This window comes from Cannabis sativa, chromosome 5, assembly GCF_029168945.1.
Source record: "Cannabis sativa cultivar Pink pepper isolate KNU-18-1 chromosome 5, ASM2916894v1, whole genome shotgun sequence".
Classification (NCBI taxonomy): Eukaryota; Viridiplantae; Streptophyta; class Magnoliopsida; order Rosales; family Cannabaceae; genus Cannabis; species Cannabis sativa.
The window spans coordinates 45,532,142-45,550,963 of record NC_083605.1 but is presented as its reverse complement, the minus strand read 5'-3'; the positions used below and the strand labels follow the sequence as shown (position 1 = coordinate 45,550,963).

The following is an 18,822-nucleotide window of genomic DNA, read 5'->3' as shown; positions in this document are numbered from 1 at the left end:
CCATGAAAGAATTTCTTATATCAACAGTGAGAGGTCTTAGATATGTTTTTGTATGCCTTAGACCAGACACCTGCTGTTGAGTGGGAGTAATGAGTAGGTATCAGATTAATCCAGGAGAAGAACATTGGAACACAATCAAGTAAATCCTAAGATTAAGAAGAGGAACTATATATTAGTCTATAAGGGTGTGTTTAAAACTCTTAGACTACACCATATCAGATTTCGAAATTTGCCTTTGTGCTAGTAAATCTTTCTGATAAGATGGTGGTTACTCTGGGGGTGGAATAGTGATTTTGGAGAAGTGTAAAAACCTATCTGAAGTCTCTAGGTCTACCAGAGAGGGACTGAATGTTAAAGTTGCAGGAAAGGTACTTATTCAGTCTAAGGAAAGTTCTATACATCTTTGGCACCATTCCAAATTGCCTTAAACTACTAGTGTTAATTTCCTGATTAACCAAAAGTAGTTGCCAAAGGTATAGAATCCAGTATCCCAAGAGAGTAGACATATAGAGAGGAATTTCACATTATCAATGATTTTGTGATTAAGGTAGAGTAATAGTGGAGGAAATGTTGTGGTTAATTCAACCTTTCAGATCCTATTACAAGGAGTTTACTACTACTACACTTGATTTGTATATCAAGGTGTTGATAATATTTGAAACACACTTTTTGTTTTATATTAGTGCAAGGGGGAGTTTGTTGGGTTTTATACCCTAAATAAAACTCATTTCAATATAATCAGAGTTACTTATTAATATAGATCAGAAATAACATTTAATGTTGCATGGTTCACATGATTTATTTCATGATTATATGTACATAATGTATAAATTCATCTGAAACCCTTTTCACATACTTGATCCTGTTTATTGTGCCGTCAACACATTGGAAAGTAAACATGACTATGTGAATAAAGTTTCCTAGATTTATCAGACATAGGGTTTTACTGATATGATAATCTACAACAAGAGTTTACTTGTATTTGGAGAAATACTATGTTCTTTCCAGAACATTGGTTAAAGTAAAGCTCAGGTTGGATGCATGGAGTATGCATCGGAAGGGACCGATATTGAACTTTGACTTAGATTTATTAAACTTACCGTAATATCTATTCAAGTCAATATCGCCTAGTTGATCCTAGATCAAATGATCTTAATCCTGATATGATTAGGCTCAATCTTGAAAGGCTATTCGTGTTCTTTGATTTGTTAGTTAAGCCTACTTTTAGGTCAGGGTGAAACGTACATTTTGGGAACACGGTAGTGCAATTGAGTGGGAGTGCTATCATAAACATGGAATCTATAGCTTCTATCTGGCGAATAGTAAGCAAAGGATGATCTCCTTCGAGCTTGACCAAACGAACATAAATGGTGGAGTACTCATTTCACATAAGCTGAAATATCATTTATACGGGGTCAAGTGTTTTAAGGAATAAATACATTGTAGGGTGTAACGGTAATCTAATCCCTTTACAGTGTAGATCATTCATATAGAGGATCATTGATCACATTAGGATTATAAACATGGATAACTAATGATGCATCTATATGGTGGAACATATAGAGCATTCTATATACTGAGAGTGCAATTCTAAGTTCTATGCGTGGATTCAACGAAGAATTAATAAGTTAGTAAATTTTAGTGCTAAATTCTTGATCTACTTATTGGAAGCTCGGTTATATAGACCCATGGTCCACATAGCCCTAGTTGAGATAATATTGCTTGTAAGACTCATGTAATTGGTTTTGATTAATCAATTATAATTCTCAATTTAGACTATGTCTATTTGTGAATTTTTCACTAAGTAAGGGCGAAATTGTAAAGAAAGAGTTTATAGGGGCATATTTATTAATTATGATACTTTGTATGGTTCAATTAATAAATATGATAAATGACAATATTATTTAATAATTATTTATAGTTATTAAATAGTTAGAATTGGCATTTAAATGGTTGAATTAGAAAATTGGCGTTTTTGAGAAAATCAGATGCAGAAAAGTTAAAACTGCAAAATTGCAAAAAGTAAGGCCCAAATCCACTAGTATAGGGCCGGCCACTTTTATAGGAATTTACCTCTGATATTTTCATTATTTTAATGCCAAATAATTCAAACCTAACCCTAGTGGAATGCTATAAATAGATAGTGAAGGCTTCAGGAAAATTACACACTTTTCTTCTGACACTTCTGATTTAGAAAAAACTGAGCCTCTCTCTCTCCCTATCTTTGGCCGAACCCACTCTCTCTTTCTTCTTCCTTAAATTTTGAAATCCTTAGTGTATGAGTAGTGCCCACACACAGCAAGTGATACCTCAATCATAGTGAGGAAGATCGTGAAGAAAGACTTTCAGCAAGAAGGAGGTTTCAGCATCAAAGATTCAGAGAAAGAGATCCAGGTTCAGATATTGATAATGCTCTGCTACAGAAAGGAATCAAGGGCTAGATATCTGAACGGAAGGAGTCATTTAATTCCGCTGCACCCAATGTAAGGTTTCTTAAACTTTATATGTGTTTATTTCATCGTTTTAGAAAGTTCATATTTAGGGTGTTAATAAACATACTTGTGAGTAGATCTAAGATCCTGGTAAAATAATATCCAACAGTTTGCACTTCACAGCCTTCAAGGAGATGGTGTCAAACACTAAATTTTCCAGGGTCAGTAAATGGACTTTTTACAGGGCTAAGAGCATTACCTTAGAGATGTTGGAAGGATCTGTGGCTGACCAGTATGCAATTCTGGATGACTATTGCAAGCAAATACTGCTAACCAATCCTGGTAGTACTGCCAAGATCCAGACTAAGTTGGAAGGTGATCAAAGGGTGTTTGAAAGGGTGTACATTTGCTTAAAAGCTTGCAAGGATGGGTTCAGAAATGGGTGTAGGCCTCTGATTTGTCTAGATGGAACATTCTTGAAAGGATATTGCAAGGGTTTGTTGTTAGTTGCTGTTGGGATAGATCCTGAGAATGCCATCTACCCTATTGCCTATGCTATATGTGAGAAGGAAACAACTGATTCCTGGACTTGGTTTTGTGAACTGCTAAACCAAGATCTAGACAATGAGAGGACAGATTTGTACACACTAATGAGTGACAAGCAGAAAGGTTTGGAGAATGCTGTTGGGAGGGTTTTCACTGGTTCAGCTGTTAGGCATTGTGTGAGGCACCTTCATTCCAATTTTAAGGACCATCCTGGTTTGTTGATGAAGCAGATGTTGTGGGCAGCTACTAGAGCAACCAATATACCAGAGTTTGAGAGGAAAATGGTAGAAATCAAGGAAGTTAATCAGGCTGCATACAATTGGTTAGCTGCTAAGCCACCAACAGAGTGGATAGGCCTATTTCTCAGAAGGTGTCAAGTGTGATGTCCTCCTCAACAACCTGTGTGAGTCTTTCAACAATGCAATACTTGAGGCTAGAGACAAGCCCATAATAACCCTGCTGGAGAAGTTAAGATATTGGCTCATGTGTAGGTTTCAAAAGAAAAGAGAGAGTGTGAAGAAATGGAAAGAGGAATATGGGAGAAACATATGGAAAATCATGGAGCAAAACAAGAAAATTGCTTCAAATTGTCTAGTAACACAGTCAACAGAAGTAATTTTCCAAGTGGACTGTCCTGGTACAGTTAGCTATGCTGTGAACTTAATTGAAAAAACCTGCAGCTGCAGAAGGTACCAACTTAGTGGAATACCATGTGGTCATGCATTAGCAACCATATGGCAAGTAGGGCATCAAGTGAAAGATTATGTCTCACACTTTTACTAGAAAGAGATGATGGTGAAGGCCTATGAAGGTGTCATACACCCAATGCTAGGACCACAGTTTTGGCCAAGATCGGGTCTCAATCCAATTCAACCACCAGCTGAGACAAACCTACCAGGAAGGCCAAAAAAGAAGAGAAGGAGAGATGTGGATGAACCACCAGCAGCAAATTCAACCACTTTAAGAAGATTTGGACAAGTTCACAAATGCAGTAGGTGTGGTGTTCGTGGCCATAATGCAAAAAAGTGTCAAGCTGATCCAACTACACAGGTTATTTTTTCTCATTTAACAACTACATTGGTTGAAACTTGTTATAACCCTATACCTGTTAGAGTCATGAATCTATGTTAGTGCAGGTTCCAACTTGTCTCACACTTGCACTTTTATGTTATTATGCTTAGAAATGTAAAACTAAGTTATACATTAGCTTTTCAATTCAATTAATATTTGGATTAATATATGTCTAACTAATAATTTAATTTTACAGCCTGCTCAGCCAAAGAAAAGGGGGAGACCACCATCTGCCAATCCAACTGATGCAACCAAGAAAAGAAAGGAAAGGTTGATGAAGCAAAGGCAAAGGGATAATGCTGCTGGGCTCTCTGATAATGCAAATATTTAGAGATTTATGATGGAAGTTTTTTGTTGTAATTTGGTGAACTTTATGCCAATTTAACATATTAACATTAACTATGTTACCTAATGTATCTACCTAATTTCATGTGTGGCAATTTGGTGGACTTGATGTCATTTTGTGTCCACCCTTTTGATGCCATTAAACTATGTTATGTATTTTGTTTAAAAAGCACAAGTATTAGGTCTTTTTGAAACTTTGTGTATTTGGATAAGGATTTCAATTCTGTAGGGATTTATGTCTTTTGTCCACACTTTGTATCTGATGATGCAAACCTAATGGTTGTATCTTTTGATTATTTACCTTTGTAAAATACTAATTATAAATCAAAACCCACACAATTCATGCAATATCACTTAATAAAAAAGAGTAATTCATTCATACATAAAAGAGTCATTCATTCATACATTAAAGCTTACTAGTACAATTCTTAACCTTCTTCATTTCAGAACAACATTACATAGAGTACAACTATAACTACACAACCTAAAAACCAAATCCAATAATGATCTTTTCCCCTTTCAAATGCAGATGTGCTTTCATTATAATCTTCCAAAGGTGCATGACTGTGATGACTACTACAATGAGTAGCAACATCTCCATTTGTACAAACTCCATGGCTGCAAGGGGCTGTTCTTTGTTGATGCACAGAACAGTACCCCATCGAAACTTCATGCCCACTCCAATCTCCATGGATACAACATCCACCTCCACAATTTCGAAACATCTCCCTGTCAACCCACTCGAAAAAATCGCACCCACCATTCCTCTGAAAAACCAAACAATCAACACCCAAAATAAGAGGGGGAAAGTTTCAGAAAATTGCAAAAATTCTAGCTTCACACACTAACAATGGTGAACCACTTGAAAAAACCCCTCGGGCTGCCAGAATTTTTGGGAAAAGAGAACATACCTTATGGATTGGGCAGCACTTGAACCTTCTCCCAGGATTCTTCATCGTCCTAGAGGTGCGAATCGCAACTTCCAATGGTGGTTTACAATCGCAAAACCACCGTCCCATTGCCTCACTGTCACCTTCGAGCTTACAACAATGGTGGAAAAGTTTTGCCTCAGATTATTTAGGTTTGAGTTATATAAAATATTTATTTATTTTTTATTTTTTTGGTTTTTTTGTAAGTATTTTTATTTTGATTTTAAGAGGGTTTAATTAATCTTAGGGTTTTATTTTAAGAGGGTTTTTAATGTATGTTGTGGCATGGTTAAGTTTAAGTGGTGTGAGTGATGTGGCATATATTTTAATGACATGGCACGACACCTGACACATTACAATGCAAAAACGGAGAGGTACCTACGGAAGTTCTAGAGTAGTGACGGAAGGTATTTATACCGCCAAAAATAGGACTTAGGTATTTATCTGCTATTCGGCATAAAACTTAAGTATTTTTGCTGCAAATTACTCAAAATAAATAAATAAATATTACCCACTTAGTTATAATACCTTTTGATTTTCATAAATAAATCAGTCTCTTAATTCATTAAACCCAAAACCCAATATGGTTCACCGATCTATCTCCGGCACCCAATTCAAACCATCTTTCTCTCGCCCATGAATTTCTTCCACCGTCGATCTCTCTCCTTTTCCTTCTTCGCTTCTAAACCTCCATGGTTCTTTCACCACTTCCATGGTTACGCTTCCGCCACCTCCAATGAAATCCTTACAATTCTCGAAACCGTCGATCCCATGGAACACACTCTTGATCGAGCTCTCCCTCATCTTTACCCGGAAATAGTCACTTCGGTTGTTCAACAACAGCCCAACAGGTTATTGGGTTTCCGTTTCTACATCTGGTCAACCAAATGGAAGAGCCTCCGGAGTCGGGTGTCTCAGAATCTGGTCATGGATATGCTTGCCAAGGACAGTGGCAGTGGCAGTGGCTTTGAATTGTATTGGAAAGCACTCGAGCAACTCAGAGACTGTGGCCTACCGATTGCTTCTCATGCTTTTACGGTGTTGATAAAAGGGTTTTCGAAACTGGGCATGGCAGAAAAGGCGGTGGAATCGTTTGGTCGGATGAGAGATTTCAACTGTAAGCCCAATGTGATTACCTACAATTGTATACTTTATATTATGTTGCGAAATCAAGTTTTTTTGTTAGCGTTAGCGGTCTATAATGAGATGTTGAAGTTGAATTTCAGTCCAAATGTGACTACTTACAACGTGTTGATTGGTGGCTTGTTTAAATGTAATAAGATTCAAGATGCACTCAAGATGTTTGATGAAATGACTCAGAGAGGTTTTATCCCTAATGAGATAACTTATACAATTATCATTTCCGGCCTGTGCCAAGAAAAGAGGTTGGATGAAGCACGCAGCCTTTTAGATAAGCTGAAAAGGAGTGGCTTTTATCCTGATTCTGTGGCTTATAACTCTTTGCTGAATGGATACTGTAAATCAGGTAGGTTTGATGAAGCTTTTGTGTTTCTGCAGTCATCTAACATAGACGGATATGTAATTGGGCTCAATGGATACAGTTGTTTAATTGATGGCTTGTTTAGAGCCAACAGGTACGCTGAAGCTCGTGGCTGGTACATGAAGATGATCAAGGCAAACATCAAGCCCGACATTGTCTTGTATACCATATTGGTTCGAGGTTTAGCAGAAGAAGGGAGGGCTCAAGATGCGTTGAACTTGTTGAATGACATGAAGGAGAGTGGTTTGGTTCCAGATGCCTACTGTTATAATGCCGTGATTAAAGGGTTATGCGATGCGGGACTTTTAAATATGGCTCGGTCTCTTTATCTTGAGATCTCAAATCAAGAATGGTTCCCGAATCCATGCACTTCCACCATTCTTATTTCTGCTATGTGCAGAGAGGGGCTGATTGAGGAGGCACAACAAATTTTCGATGAAATGGAGAAGCTTGGTTGTGCTCCTCCTATAGTGACATTTAATGCACTTATTCATGGACTTTGCAAAGCTGGTAAAGTTGAGGAAGCGAACATGTTATTTTACAAGATGGAGATAGGAAGAAATCCTTCATTATTTCTTCGTCTTTCGCAAGGGGGCAATAGAGTTCTTGATACTGCAAGTCTTGAAACAATGGTGGGGCAATTGTGTGAATCAGGAAATTTCCTCGAGGCATACAAGCTTCTACTGAAACTGGCTGACAGTGGGGTTATGCCAGACACTGTGACTTACAACAGTTTAATCAATGGATTTTGTAAATCAGGAAATATAAATGGTGCTCTTAAACTTTTAAAGGACATGCAACTGAAAGGGATTTCGCCAGATTCTGTCACATATGGTACCCTTATAGATGGACTTCAAAGGGTTGACAGGGAAGATGATGCCTTTGTGGTCTTTAATCAAATGGCCAAAACTGGTTGTAAGGCTAGCTCTGCTGTTTACAAATCACTTATGACTTGGTCAACCCGGAAAGGGAATTTTTCATTAGCCTTTAGTCTGTGGTTGAAATATCAGAGCAGCCTTCCTGGAAGGGACAAGGAATCAATGAACGTGATAGAGGAACAATTTAAAAAAGGAGAACTTGATAATGCAATTAATGGTCTACTTAGAATTGACTTCAAATTGAAAGATTTTGATTTAGCACCATATTCAATTTTGCTCATCGGGTTTTGTGAAGCTGGAAGATTAAAAGAAGCTTTGACAATATTTTCTATTCTTGAGAACTATAAGGTCAATGTCACTCCACCAAGTTGTGTGAAGTTAATTTATGGTCTCTGCAAAAGTGGGACTTTAGACCTGGCAATAAATGTTTTCATTTATACTCTAGAGAAGGGTTTTATGTTGCCAAGAGCTTGCAACCATCTTCTCAAGTGTCTTCTTTGTTCCCAAGATAAAAGGAATTCTGCCCTTGCTCTTGTTCGTAGTATCAGTTCCTTTGGGTATGATCAGGATGCTTATCTGTTTCAGTCTACAAAGTTTCTTCTACGAAGTCACTTTAATAAACCGTGAGTTACAAATGTGCACTTTTAAAAAAAAAAATTACCATCTGTAAGAGCAATTTTGTAGGATTTCCCTATAGATATTTGGAACATTTTTTTTTCTGAAGTTTATTGCAGAGGCAGCAAAAAAGAGAAATAAGGAGAATAACTGTAGATTAGAGTTTACTGTAGTGAATCTTCACTAATATCCTTTTTACTGATTGTATTGGTTAACCAATGTCACAGTCATGTTGGACAGTTGGATGCGTGTTGCGTTTCTTTGATTGTTGGAATTTTTTTTCTTTTTTCTTTTGACACTGAACATGTATACTAGAAGGGAAACTAGTCTTTAGGAAGTGGAATCTAATAAGATGCTTATGTTCAAACCAATGTATTCATTTCTGTTAAATATTGCCATATACTGTTATACTTGACTTCTGTGGTTAATAAAATTTCATTGTTTAGTGTGGTGGTGTCTTTACCCTAATGCTACAGTTTCAGATATGAGTTCAATATTTTCTAACATAACGCAATGAAAACAATACATGGAAAAGGGTTTCAAACCTGATATTGTTACTTATAATGTGCTTGCTGCTGGGTTTTTTAGAAATGGCCTTGCAAGTTAGGCACTTAACCTCTTAGATTATAGTAACGAACAGGGGTGTAAATCCAGATTATGTTACGTACGATATGATAATTGAAAACTTATGCATAGGTGAACAGACCAAAGAAGCTGAACTTGTTTTTGATCATTTAGAACTTAAGAGTGTGGATAATTATTCTGCATTGGTTAGGGGATATTGTGAAGCCAACCATACAAGAAAGACATTTGACCTTGTTTTTAGGTTGTTGAAGCAAGGAACTTTAGTTAGTAAAAGTCGCTTTTTCAAACTACTCTGTAAAGTTTGTGTAGCTGGTGATAATGGCACAACTCTTATGTTGTTTGAGACGATGGTAGCCATGAACATAGAACCTACCAAAGTTATGTATAACAAACTCTGATCTTCTCTCTGCCAAACTGGAGATATGTTAAAATGGCCCAGCATGTATTTTTTTGTTGGGAAGGGTTTAACTCCTGATGTCATTGACTACACAATGATGATGAACAGCTACTGTAGGTTGAACTGTTTGCAAGAGGCCTTTACTCTCTACCATGATATGAAAAGGAAAGGACTTGAACCTGATCTCATCACTTACACAGTTCTGCTTGATGGCCTTTAAAAGCGCATAGAAGATCAATTGGCTCTTCTCAAAAAGCAAGGAAAATGAGTGAACCAGTGGGTACTTCAATGAGTGAAATGCAGGAAATGGAAATAATGCCGGATGTAATTCTGTGTACTGTTTTGATTAATGGCTATAGCAAAATAGGGAAATTTCAGGACGCTGCTGTTCTGTTCCGGGAAATGATTGAAAGTGGATTAGAGCCTGATGCAGTGGCCTATAGGGGTGATGTTGATGGGGCTGTTACTCTCATTAATGAGATGTTTTCTAAGGGATTAGAGCCTGATACACATGCAATCCCTGATCTTCACTAAGGAATTGTGAATCGAAAAAAGAGGAGCTTTAGAAATAGTTAGTATATTGAAAATTAGTGATTGGTCAGTCAAAATATATAAAGGTACGTTCTTGTATGTCCACATTTGTTTGAGCAACTTACTCTTTATTTTATTTTAATTTGAGTATTTGGTAGTATCACTCATCATACAGGTGTAGAAGATTGAATGTCGTGAGGTGGTCATTTTGGGGTGTGGTTTATACATCTGTGCCATAGACGTACTTGTGTATGTGTGATATTTATAGTATTTACTCAAGTTTTCATGAAATTCTAAGATAATTTTTATTTATTTGCTCAACCTTACTCGTTTGCCATACCTCAGGTATCCAGCTTACTACACAACAAGCAACCTGCTGGTACTGACCATAACTCTAGATGAAGCCTACGATAGACAAAGGTCTTGTCCAAATATCAATTCAACTATTTAAAATCCAACTCTGTGTAACACACCCTTTTACTTGTAGGGGATAATACACTCACCAACTGTTAATCTTTGTTAGTTGTTGTAACAGTTAACTGTTTTCAATTAACCTTTTCTTTACACTTGTATTCTTGTAATCTCTCATCTATAAATAAAGGCCTCTCATTCTTTAGTCTGCAACTTTTGTAAATTTTTGAGTTTGTTGTATTCATCACTCTGTTGAAGTTTGCATTTATAAGTTCATACACGCAAGGACATTTAAGAAACCTCCAAAGTACAACCAAGCTCTCTCATATGCATAAAAACACAGGACACAAGTATATCGATATACAATCGAAATCAGTCTCATTTCAAAATGAAGTCTGGTTCAGCAATACATAAAAACAAAATACAGCTCGAGTATATTTATGCCCCACCAATGGGGGCCACTAAATACATGGACAGAGAGGCTTATTCGTACTAAAACTCGTCCTTTATTGATTACGAACTAAGAGTTGACTCACGCAACTCCCAAAAGCTTCTTTACATCCTTCTGCAAAATAGGAAAAGAAAATGCAAGAATAAGAACAAGAAAACCCCAGAAATCTATTACAGATTACTTACTTTGGTCAAGTAGAAGCTAATTCAGTATAATGTTTGTTATTGTTATTACCTCAATGCTGAGAGGTGAAGTTGTGGGTGCATAACGGTCAACAACCTTTCCCTCTTTGTCAACAAGGAATTTGGAAAAATTCCACTTGATGCCGTCCCCAAAAAGACCACCTTTGCTGGACTTCAAGTACTTGTAGATTGGAGCAGCATTGTCACCATTCACATCCACCTAAATTTGGGGATAACACACAAAGTTCAAATCTTGTTTGTTTCGATTACTCTGATGCAGTTAACAATTCAAATTCTGTGGACAGGAAAAGAGAGGAAAGCAAAATCTTAATTCTCGTGGAACTTGCTGTACCTTGTTGAATATGGGATATTCAGCCTTGAAGCGGGTGCACGCAAACTCTACGATCTCTTCATTGCTTCCTGGCTCCTGAGCTCCAAACTGGTTGCAGGGGAATGCCAGAATTTCCAATCCTACGAGTTGAAAATTATCTATTAGACCTCAACCGTGCATTAGAGAGAGGATCATCTTATGGCAGTTGAAAAGAGACAAAAACTAGCAAACATCATCTCAAGGGAGGAATTTTACTAAAACAGTTTAAATTATAGCATGAGTGAGAGAACCAATTTCTGTTGAAAGCAATTGAAATGAGAGTAATATAACAGAGGCAAGACAAACCTTGGTCCTTGTATTTCTGATACAATTGGCTCAGCTCAGTGTAGTTTGAATTGGTCAAGCCACTGCACCAAAAATTATAAAGGAACCGTCATTAAGCTAAATCAGCAAACACAGAATTTTCTTAAATGTAAAGCTTCCACCGAACAAACAGCAATCGCATCCAAATTGGCTCCTTTTTGGGACTTTTCTGGTAACACACTATGGCCCTGTTTGGCAAAGCTTAAGCAATTTTTTTTTTTTTTGAGGAGCTAGAATCCTAGCTTCACAAAAGAGTACTTTTTTAACCCAAACGGGGGCATATGCGTAGTAGTAATAGAACAAATAAGAGATGATTGTGAAAATCAAAGCCAATCAAAGCCGTACCATTGAGAAGCAACATTGACAATCAGAAGGACTTTTCCCTTGTAGATGCTCAGATCAACATCATTTCCCTTAGCATCCTGCAGATGAAAAAAAAGAAAAACTACACATTTATCTTATGTTCAAAAGTGAAAAAGAATAAGCAAACGGCAGTATATCACCTGCCACAAAACTCTATTAAAATGTAAAGAAGATTTATCAGATGAATAAATTCAAGAACAACCCATTAAAGACAAAGGAGAAACAATCTACATGAACTCACTGTTGAAGCAGATAACCCAAACACAGATCAAGAAACAAGCTTACAACATGTTCAAAGTTATGATCTGAAAACAGAATCATAAAAATTACTTGACTGTAGTTTGAGTTGGATCTACTTCAGACACCATAAAATTCTACATCACATATTTTTCTAAGCCCCATCAATTTAACTTTCAAGATTAAAGAAAAACCATTTCTCCTTTCTTATGATTCAAATATGAAATCTAAACAACAAAAAGTACTATCATTGTCAAGGTTCTAAGAAAGATGACTGGGAGAACTGCAATAACATAGGATCTTTAAGTTCTTAAACAGCAATATATAACCAATAACCAATATATACTGGAAATTCCTCCTCAGGAAACGAGAATGAAAACAAGGATAAGAAAACAATATATAACTTCAAAAAAAATATAAATAAGCAAACCTTAACAGTGAAGTCATGGATAGATGTGGTACTAGATTGGCTAGCCATGGATCGATGAATGGAAGTATACCTTTCGTTACAGGCTAATATATATAATGAAAATATAGGTTCTGTTTCCTTCCGCTCATTTTCCTCATTTATTATTATTAATAATTAAATTATTATTATTTTAGCATATATCCAATAATATAATATGACAATTGGCAAGATATTTTTCTTTCTTCAGAATTTGTTACTAAGAAAAGAATATCAATTATGTCTATTTTTTCTTCTCTCTTGTTAGTTGTCATTTATACTACGTGCGATCGTTATTCGTTCATGTGTGTTAGAAAGTGTTTTTTCAAAGTAAATTGTCGTTTAAAATAAACATAGCAATTGACTTTTTTTTATATAGTGAAAATGTTGTCGTTAATCAAAGCATTGTCGTTTTCAAGAAAATTGTCTTGATTTTTTTTAAATACTGTCGTTTGATGATGCTCACCCCAAAACAAAATAAATTGATGTCGTTTAGTAAATAAGAAGAAAGAGAGAACAGAGAGAAAATCCGAGAACTGTTTAAAGTAATAAATTAAAAATCAAATGACAAACCTTAACAGTGAAGTCGTGAACAGATCCGGAGTGGGATTGGCTAGCCATTGAATGTTCCGATCGCGAAGCGCAAGAGAGGTTGCTAGAAAACGACGTCGCTGGATAACCAGTGATCGGAGTAATCGGTTTGAAGCTCAAAGGTGTGAATTTTGGGCTGAGCTTGGTCAAAGTGGAGAACCGTTTAGCCGAATCGAGGGACCCAGAAATGGCAGCAATTACGTTCAGATTTTTCTGATAGAGAAGATAACGAGTCGAAGTACAAAGCATTTGGTATTTGATAACGAGGGAGCATAGAACGCCATCTTCACATATATATACAAAGCCCCAAGCGAACATGAACACGTGGAGGCCTGTGGAGTCAGCACGTGGCTTTTACACGACCAAGTGTCACCGTTGAGATTGTGGTTTCATCACAGCATGCGTCATCCTCGAGTTATATGGAGATTCGACGGTGGTGATTATAGTTGGGTCAAACTTGAGCTCTTCAAGGCATGTGAACATGATTTAGTACTTTTTTTCAAAAGGAAGTTTCCACTATTATTATAAATCAATATAATGTTTTAATTCAACTTTTGCTAAATTATAAGTATGGTTAATATTTTTCTTAACATGAAAAATAAAACAGCTTAAAAAAAAAAAACAACAAACCTTTAAAATTAAATTTAAAAAACAAGATAAATCCTTAAATATAGAATTCAAAATATCAAACATTCGTAGCGCATCCATTTCAATATAGGTGCTATATAATTGTTCTTGTAGCACCTAGCAAATTGAGATTATGAAAAAAAAAAAAAAAGTTTTAGCTTCCATTTTATTCGAACAAAAACATCCTTATACCGACTTTGAAAGGACAGTGATAACACGGTCGTGGTGATCTCGAACAATAAAACTCACACCCAAAATTTTTAATGCAGACTCTAGGGCTACATTAATGTTAAGCTTCAACCTTGCATTATTTAGCGGCTTCCATGGGACACCTTCAGCTGATTACTGGCTATTGTCAAAGTCTAAACAAGAATAGGATTGCACACAGAATTTCCATGGAGTGAACGTCGATGAAATGAGTAACGTTTCTCCATATAGTTTAAAGCAAAAATAGTATTGTGTGCTTTTTCTGTTCTAGTTCCACCATGTAAAACTCTATTTCTCTCTGTCCATATCGCCCACACGGTATAAATAATAAGCTCGAAGTCGGTTTGAGAATGTAAAGAGAAAGGTGGATTAGATAATCACCATTATACATTTGTTGAGCTTTTTGATAATCAATGGTGAAACTTGTATGCTTCTAAACTGATCTAGCATGTAGACAATAAAAAAGAGCATGCCTAATTGATTCTCACGCATTTGTGCACATCGAGCACGCAACAAAGTTAATAACAACGGTAAACTAATAAGTGTTTATCTCAAAACTGTTGGGTTTTATGCCCTAAATAAAACTCCATTTCAATGTAATCCATTTTATTCAACATCAATAAAGAAACAGAAGTATTTTTCATTCATTTGTGTATGTTTTGGTTCATCTTATCAATTGCTTGTCTATTTGATTTATAAATTCATCTGAAACCCTTTTCACATACTTGATCATGTTTATTGTGTTGTCAACACATTGGAAAGTAAACATGACTATGTGAATAAAGATTCCTAGATTTATCAGACATAGGGTTTTACTGATATGATAATCTACAACAGAGTTTACTTGCATTTGGAGAAATGCTATGTTCTTTCCAGAGCATTGGTTAAAGTAAAGCTCAGGTTGGGTGCATGGAGTATGCATCGGAAGGGACCGATATTGAACTTTGACATAGATTTATTAAACTTACCGTAATATCTATTCAAGTCAATATCACCTAGTTGATCCTAGATCAAATGATCTTAATCCTGTTATGATTAGGCTCAATCTCAAGAGGTTATTCGTGTTCTTTGATTTGTTAGTTAAGCCTACATTTGGGTCAGGGTGATACGTACATTTTGGGAACACGGTAGTGCAATTGAGTGGGAGCGCTAACATAAACATGGAATCTATAGCTTCTATCTGGCGAATAGTAAGTAAAGGATGATCTCCTTCGAGCTTGACCAAACGAAAATAAATGGTGGAGTACTCATTTCACATAAGCTGAAATATCATTTATACATGGTTAAGTATTTTAAGGATAAAATACATTGTAGGGTGTAACGGTAATCTAATCCCTTTACAATGTAGATCATTCATATAGAGAATCATTGATCAAATTAGGATTATAACAATGGATAACTAATGATGTGTCTATATGGTGGAACATATAGGGCATTCTATATACTGAGAGTGCAATTCTAAGTTCTATGCGTGGATTCAACAAAGAATTACTAAGTCAGTGAATTTAGGTTATAAATTCTTGATCTGCTTATTGGAAGCTCGGTTATATAGACCCATGGTCCCCCCACTAGTTGAGATAATATTGCTTGTAAGACTCATATAATTGGTTTTGATTAATCAATTATAATTCTCAAATTAGACTATGTCTATTTGTGAATTTTTCACTAAGTAAGGGCGAAATTGTAAAGAAAGAGTTTTTAAGGCATATTTGTTAATTATAATACTTTGTATGGTTCAATTAATAAATATGATAAATGACAATATTATTTAATAATTATTTATAGTTATTAAATAGTTAGAATTGGCATTTAAATGGTTGAATTTGAAAATTGGCGTTTTTGAGAAAATGAGATGCATAAATGATAAAATGCAAAATTGCAAAAAGTGAGGCCCAAATCCACATTGCCTAGGCCGGCCACTTTTATAGGTTTTTTCATCTGGTATTTTTATTATTTTAATGCCAAATAATTCTGTTGGGTTTTATGCCCTAAATAAAACTCATTTCAATATAATCAGATTTACTTATTAATATAGATCAGAAATAACATTTATTGTTGCATGGTTCACATGATTTATTTCATGATTATATACATAATGTATGAATTCATCTGAAACCCTTTTCACATACTTGATCCTGTTTATTGTGCCGTCAACACATTGGAAAGTAAACATGACTATGTGAATAAAGTTTCCTAGATTTATCAGACACAGGGTTTTACTGATATGATAATCTACAACAAGAGTTTACTTGCATTTGGAGAAGTGCTATGTTCTTTCCAGAGCATTGGTTAAAGTAAAGCTCAGGTTGGATGCATGGAGTATGCATTGGAAGGGACCGATATTGAACTTTGACTTAGATTTAATTAAACTTACCGTAGAATCTATTCAAGTCAATATCGCCAAGTTGATCCTGTTGGGTTTTATGCCCTAAATAAAACTCATTTCAATATAATCAGATTTACTTATTAATATAGATCAGAAATAACATTTAATGTTGCATGGTTCACATGATTTATTTCATGATTATATGTACATAATGTATAAATTCATCTGAAACCCTTTTCACATACTTGATCCTGTTTATTGTGCCGTCAACACATTGGAAAGTAAACATGACTATGTGAATAAAGTTTCCTAGATTTATCAGACACAGGGTTTTACTGATATGATAATCTACAACAAGAGTTTACTTGTATTTGGAGAAATACTATGTTCTTTCCAGAACATTGGTTAAAGTAAAGCTCAGGTTGGATGCATGGAGTATGCATCGGAAGGGACCGATATTGAACTTTGACTTAGATTTATTAAACTTACCGTAATATCTATTCAAGTCAATATCGCCTAGTTGATCCTAGATCAAATGATCTTAATCCTGATATGATTAGGCTCAATCTTGAAAGGCTATTCGTGTTCTTTGATTTGTTAGTTAAGCCTACTTTTAGGTCAGGGTAATACGTACATTTTGGGAACACGGTAGTGCAATTGAGTGGGAGCGCTAGCATAAACATGGAATCTATAGCTTCTATCTGGCGAATAGTAAGCAAAGGATGATCTCCTTCGAGCTTGACCAAACGAACATAAATGGTGGAGTACTCATTTCACATAAGCTGAAATATCATTTATACGGGGTCAAGTGTTTTAAGGAATAAATACATTGTAGGGTGTAACGGTAATTTAATCCATTTACAGTGTAGATCATTCATATAGAGGATCATTGATCATATTAGGATTATAACAATGGATAACTAATGATGTGTCTATATGGTGGAACATATAGAGCATTCTATATCCTGAGAGTGCAATTCTAAGTTCTATGCGTGGATTCAACGAAGAATTAATAAGTTAGTGAATTTTAGTGCTAAATTCTTGATCTACTTATTGGAAGCTCGGTTATATAGACCCATGGTCCCCCCACTAGTTGAGATAATATTGCTTGTAAGACTCATGTAATTGGTTTTGATTAATCAATTATAATTCTCAAATTAGACTATGTCTATTTGTGAATTTTTCACTAAGTAAGGGCGAAATTGTAAAGAAAGAGTTTATAGGGGCATATTTGTTAATTATGATACTTTGTATGGTTCAATTAATAAATATGATAAATGACAATATTATTTAATAATTATTTATAGTTATTAAATAGTTAGAATTGGCATTTAAATGATTGAATTAGGAAATTGGCATTTTTGAGAAAATCAGATACAAAAGGTGTTAAAATTGCAAAATTCTGACAAAAGCCCAAGGCCCAATCCATTAAGTGTATGGCCGGCCACCTTTGTAGCTTTTTTAAATTGATTTTTTCATTATTTTAATGCCATATAATTCAAATCTAACCCTAGTGGAATGCTATAAATAGATAGTGAAGGCTTCAGAAAAATTACACTTTTCTTCTGACTTTTTCTATTCAGAAAAACTGAGCCTTCTCTCTCCCTATCTTTAGCTGACCACTCTCTCTCTTCTTCCTTGATAATTTCGAAATCCTTAGTGTATGAGTAGTGCCCACACACATCAAGTGATACCTCAATCATAGTGAGGAAGATCGTGAAGAAAGATCATCAGCAAAGGAGTTTCAGCATCAAAGATTCGAGAGAAGAGATCCAGGTTTAGATATTGATAATGCTCGCTACGTAAAGGAATCAAGGGCTAGATATCTGAACGGAAGGAGTCATTATATTCCGCTGCACCCAATGTAAGGTTTCCTAAACTTTATATGTGTTTAATTTATCGTTTTAGAAAGTTCATATTTAGGATGTTAATAAACATACTTGTGAGTAGATCTAAGATCCTGGTAAAATAAATTTCCAACAACTGGCCTCAGAGCCATGGTAATTGATTTACTTACATGTAATTTGGACTTTAAAACGATTGTTTGTATGTTCTTTGGATGGTATCATGTTGTATTGAGTGTTATTTGATGATTGATTGATGATTGTGAAATTTTCGTGAAAAATAATTGTTATTTCGGTTCTGGCATTATTTTTATTGGATAGTATAGAAAAAATTAAGCAAGTTAGCCTTTTACAGAACTCAATTTGGATTTTATTTGAATTAGTTATGATTTTTTGAAGATTTGACAAAATCGGGGGAAATTTTTGTCTTTGATAGTTTCCTGCGATCGCAGAACTGTCCGTACAGTTTCGAATTTTTTCAATTTTCTTCAATTTTTCATACTTTTTCATGGAATTAACTTCCAATTTTTTGTATGGTTTTGTATATATACTATTACTATTCCTAATTCAATTCTAATTATCATTTTGAATTAATTTATTTAATTTAATTCAAG

The 18,822-nt window shown here is 35.3% G+C and overlaps 4 protein-coding genes and 1 pseudogene across 5 annotated transcripts; 3 read left to right on the top strand and 2 right to left on the bottom strand.

Annotated features, from left to right (window-relative positions):
- Positions 1-2,626: 2,626 nt before the first annotated feature.
- On the top strand, positions 2,627-3,761 carry LOC133038354 (uncharacterized). Its single transcript, XM_061116476.1, has 2 exons — positions 2,627-3,348; positions 3,470-3,761. Exons 1-2 carry the CDS (start codon positions 2,627-2,629, stop codon positions 3,759-3,761), a joined length of 1,014 nt encoding a protein of 337 aa, XP_060972459.1.
- Positions 3,762-4,769: 1,008 nt separating this feature from the next.
- On the bottom strand, positions 4,770-5,810 carry LOC133037916 (uncharacterized). Its single transcript, XM_061115682.1, has 2 exons — positions 5,306-5,810; positions 4,770-5,161 (listed from the first exon to the last, which is right to left on the bottom strand). The coding sequence occupies exons 1-2, from the start codon at positions 5,411-5,413 to the stop codon at positions 4,838-4,840; spliced, it is 432 nt and encodes a 143-aa protein (XP_060971665.1). The 5' UTR covers positions 5,414-5,810; the 3' UTR covers positions 4,770-4,837.
- An 8-nt stretch (positions 5,811-5,818) lies between these two features.
- On the top strand, positions 5,819-8,762 carry LOC115717405 (pentatricopeptide repeat-containing protein At1g79540). The gene has a single exon (XM_030646372.2). It carries the CDS (start codon positions 5,960-5,962, stop codon positions 8,327-8,329), a length of 2,370 nt encoding a protein of 789 aa, XP_030502232.2. The 5' UTR covers positions 5,819-5,959; the 3' UTR covers positions 8,330-8,762.
- A 151-nt stretch (positions 8,763-8,913) lies between these two features.
- On the top strand, positions 8,914-10,697 carry LOC115717407 (pentatricopeptide repeat-containing protein At2g26790, mitochondrial-like; annotated as a pseudogene).
- On the bottom strand, positions 10,550-13,590 carry LOC115717406 (probable phospholipid hydroperoxide glutathione peroxidase). Of its 2 annotated transcripts, none has more exons than XM_030646373.2 (6): positions 13,187-13,590; positions 11,914-11,990; positions 11,551-11,612; positions 11,227-11,345; positions 10,927-11,094; positions 10,550-10,806 (listed from the first exon to the last, which is right to left on the bottom strand). In XM_030646373.2, the coding sequence occupies exons 1-6, from the start codon at positions 13,520-13,522 to the stop codon at positions 10,774-10,776; spliced, it is 795 nt and encodes a 264-aa protein (XP_030502233.2). In that variant the 5' UTR covers positions 13,523-13,590; the 3' UTR covers positions 10,550-10,773. The 2 variants fall into 2 exon arrangements, with proteins under 2 accessions (XP_030502233.2, XP_030502234.1); XM_030646374.2 differs by lacking the exon at positions 13,187-13,590 and adding an exon at positions 12,599-12,855.
- Between the last annotated feature and the right edge of the window lie 5,232 nt (positions 13,591-18,822).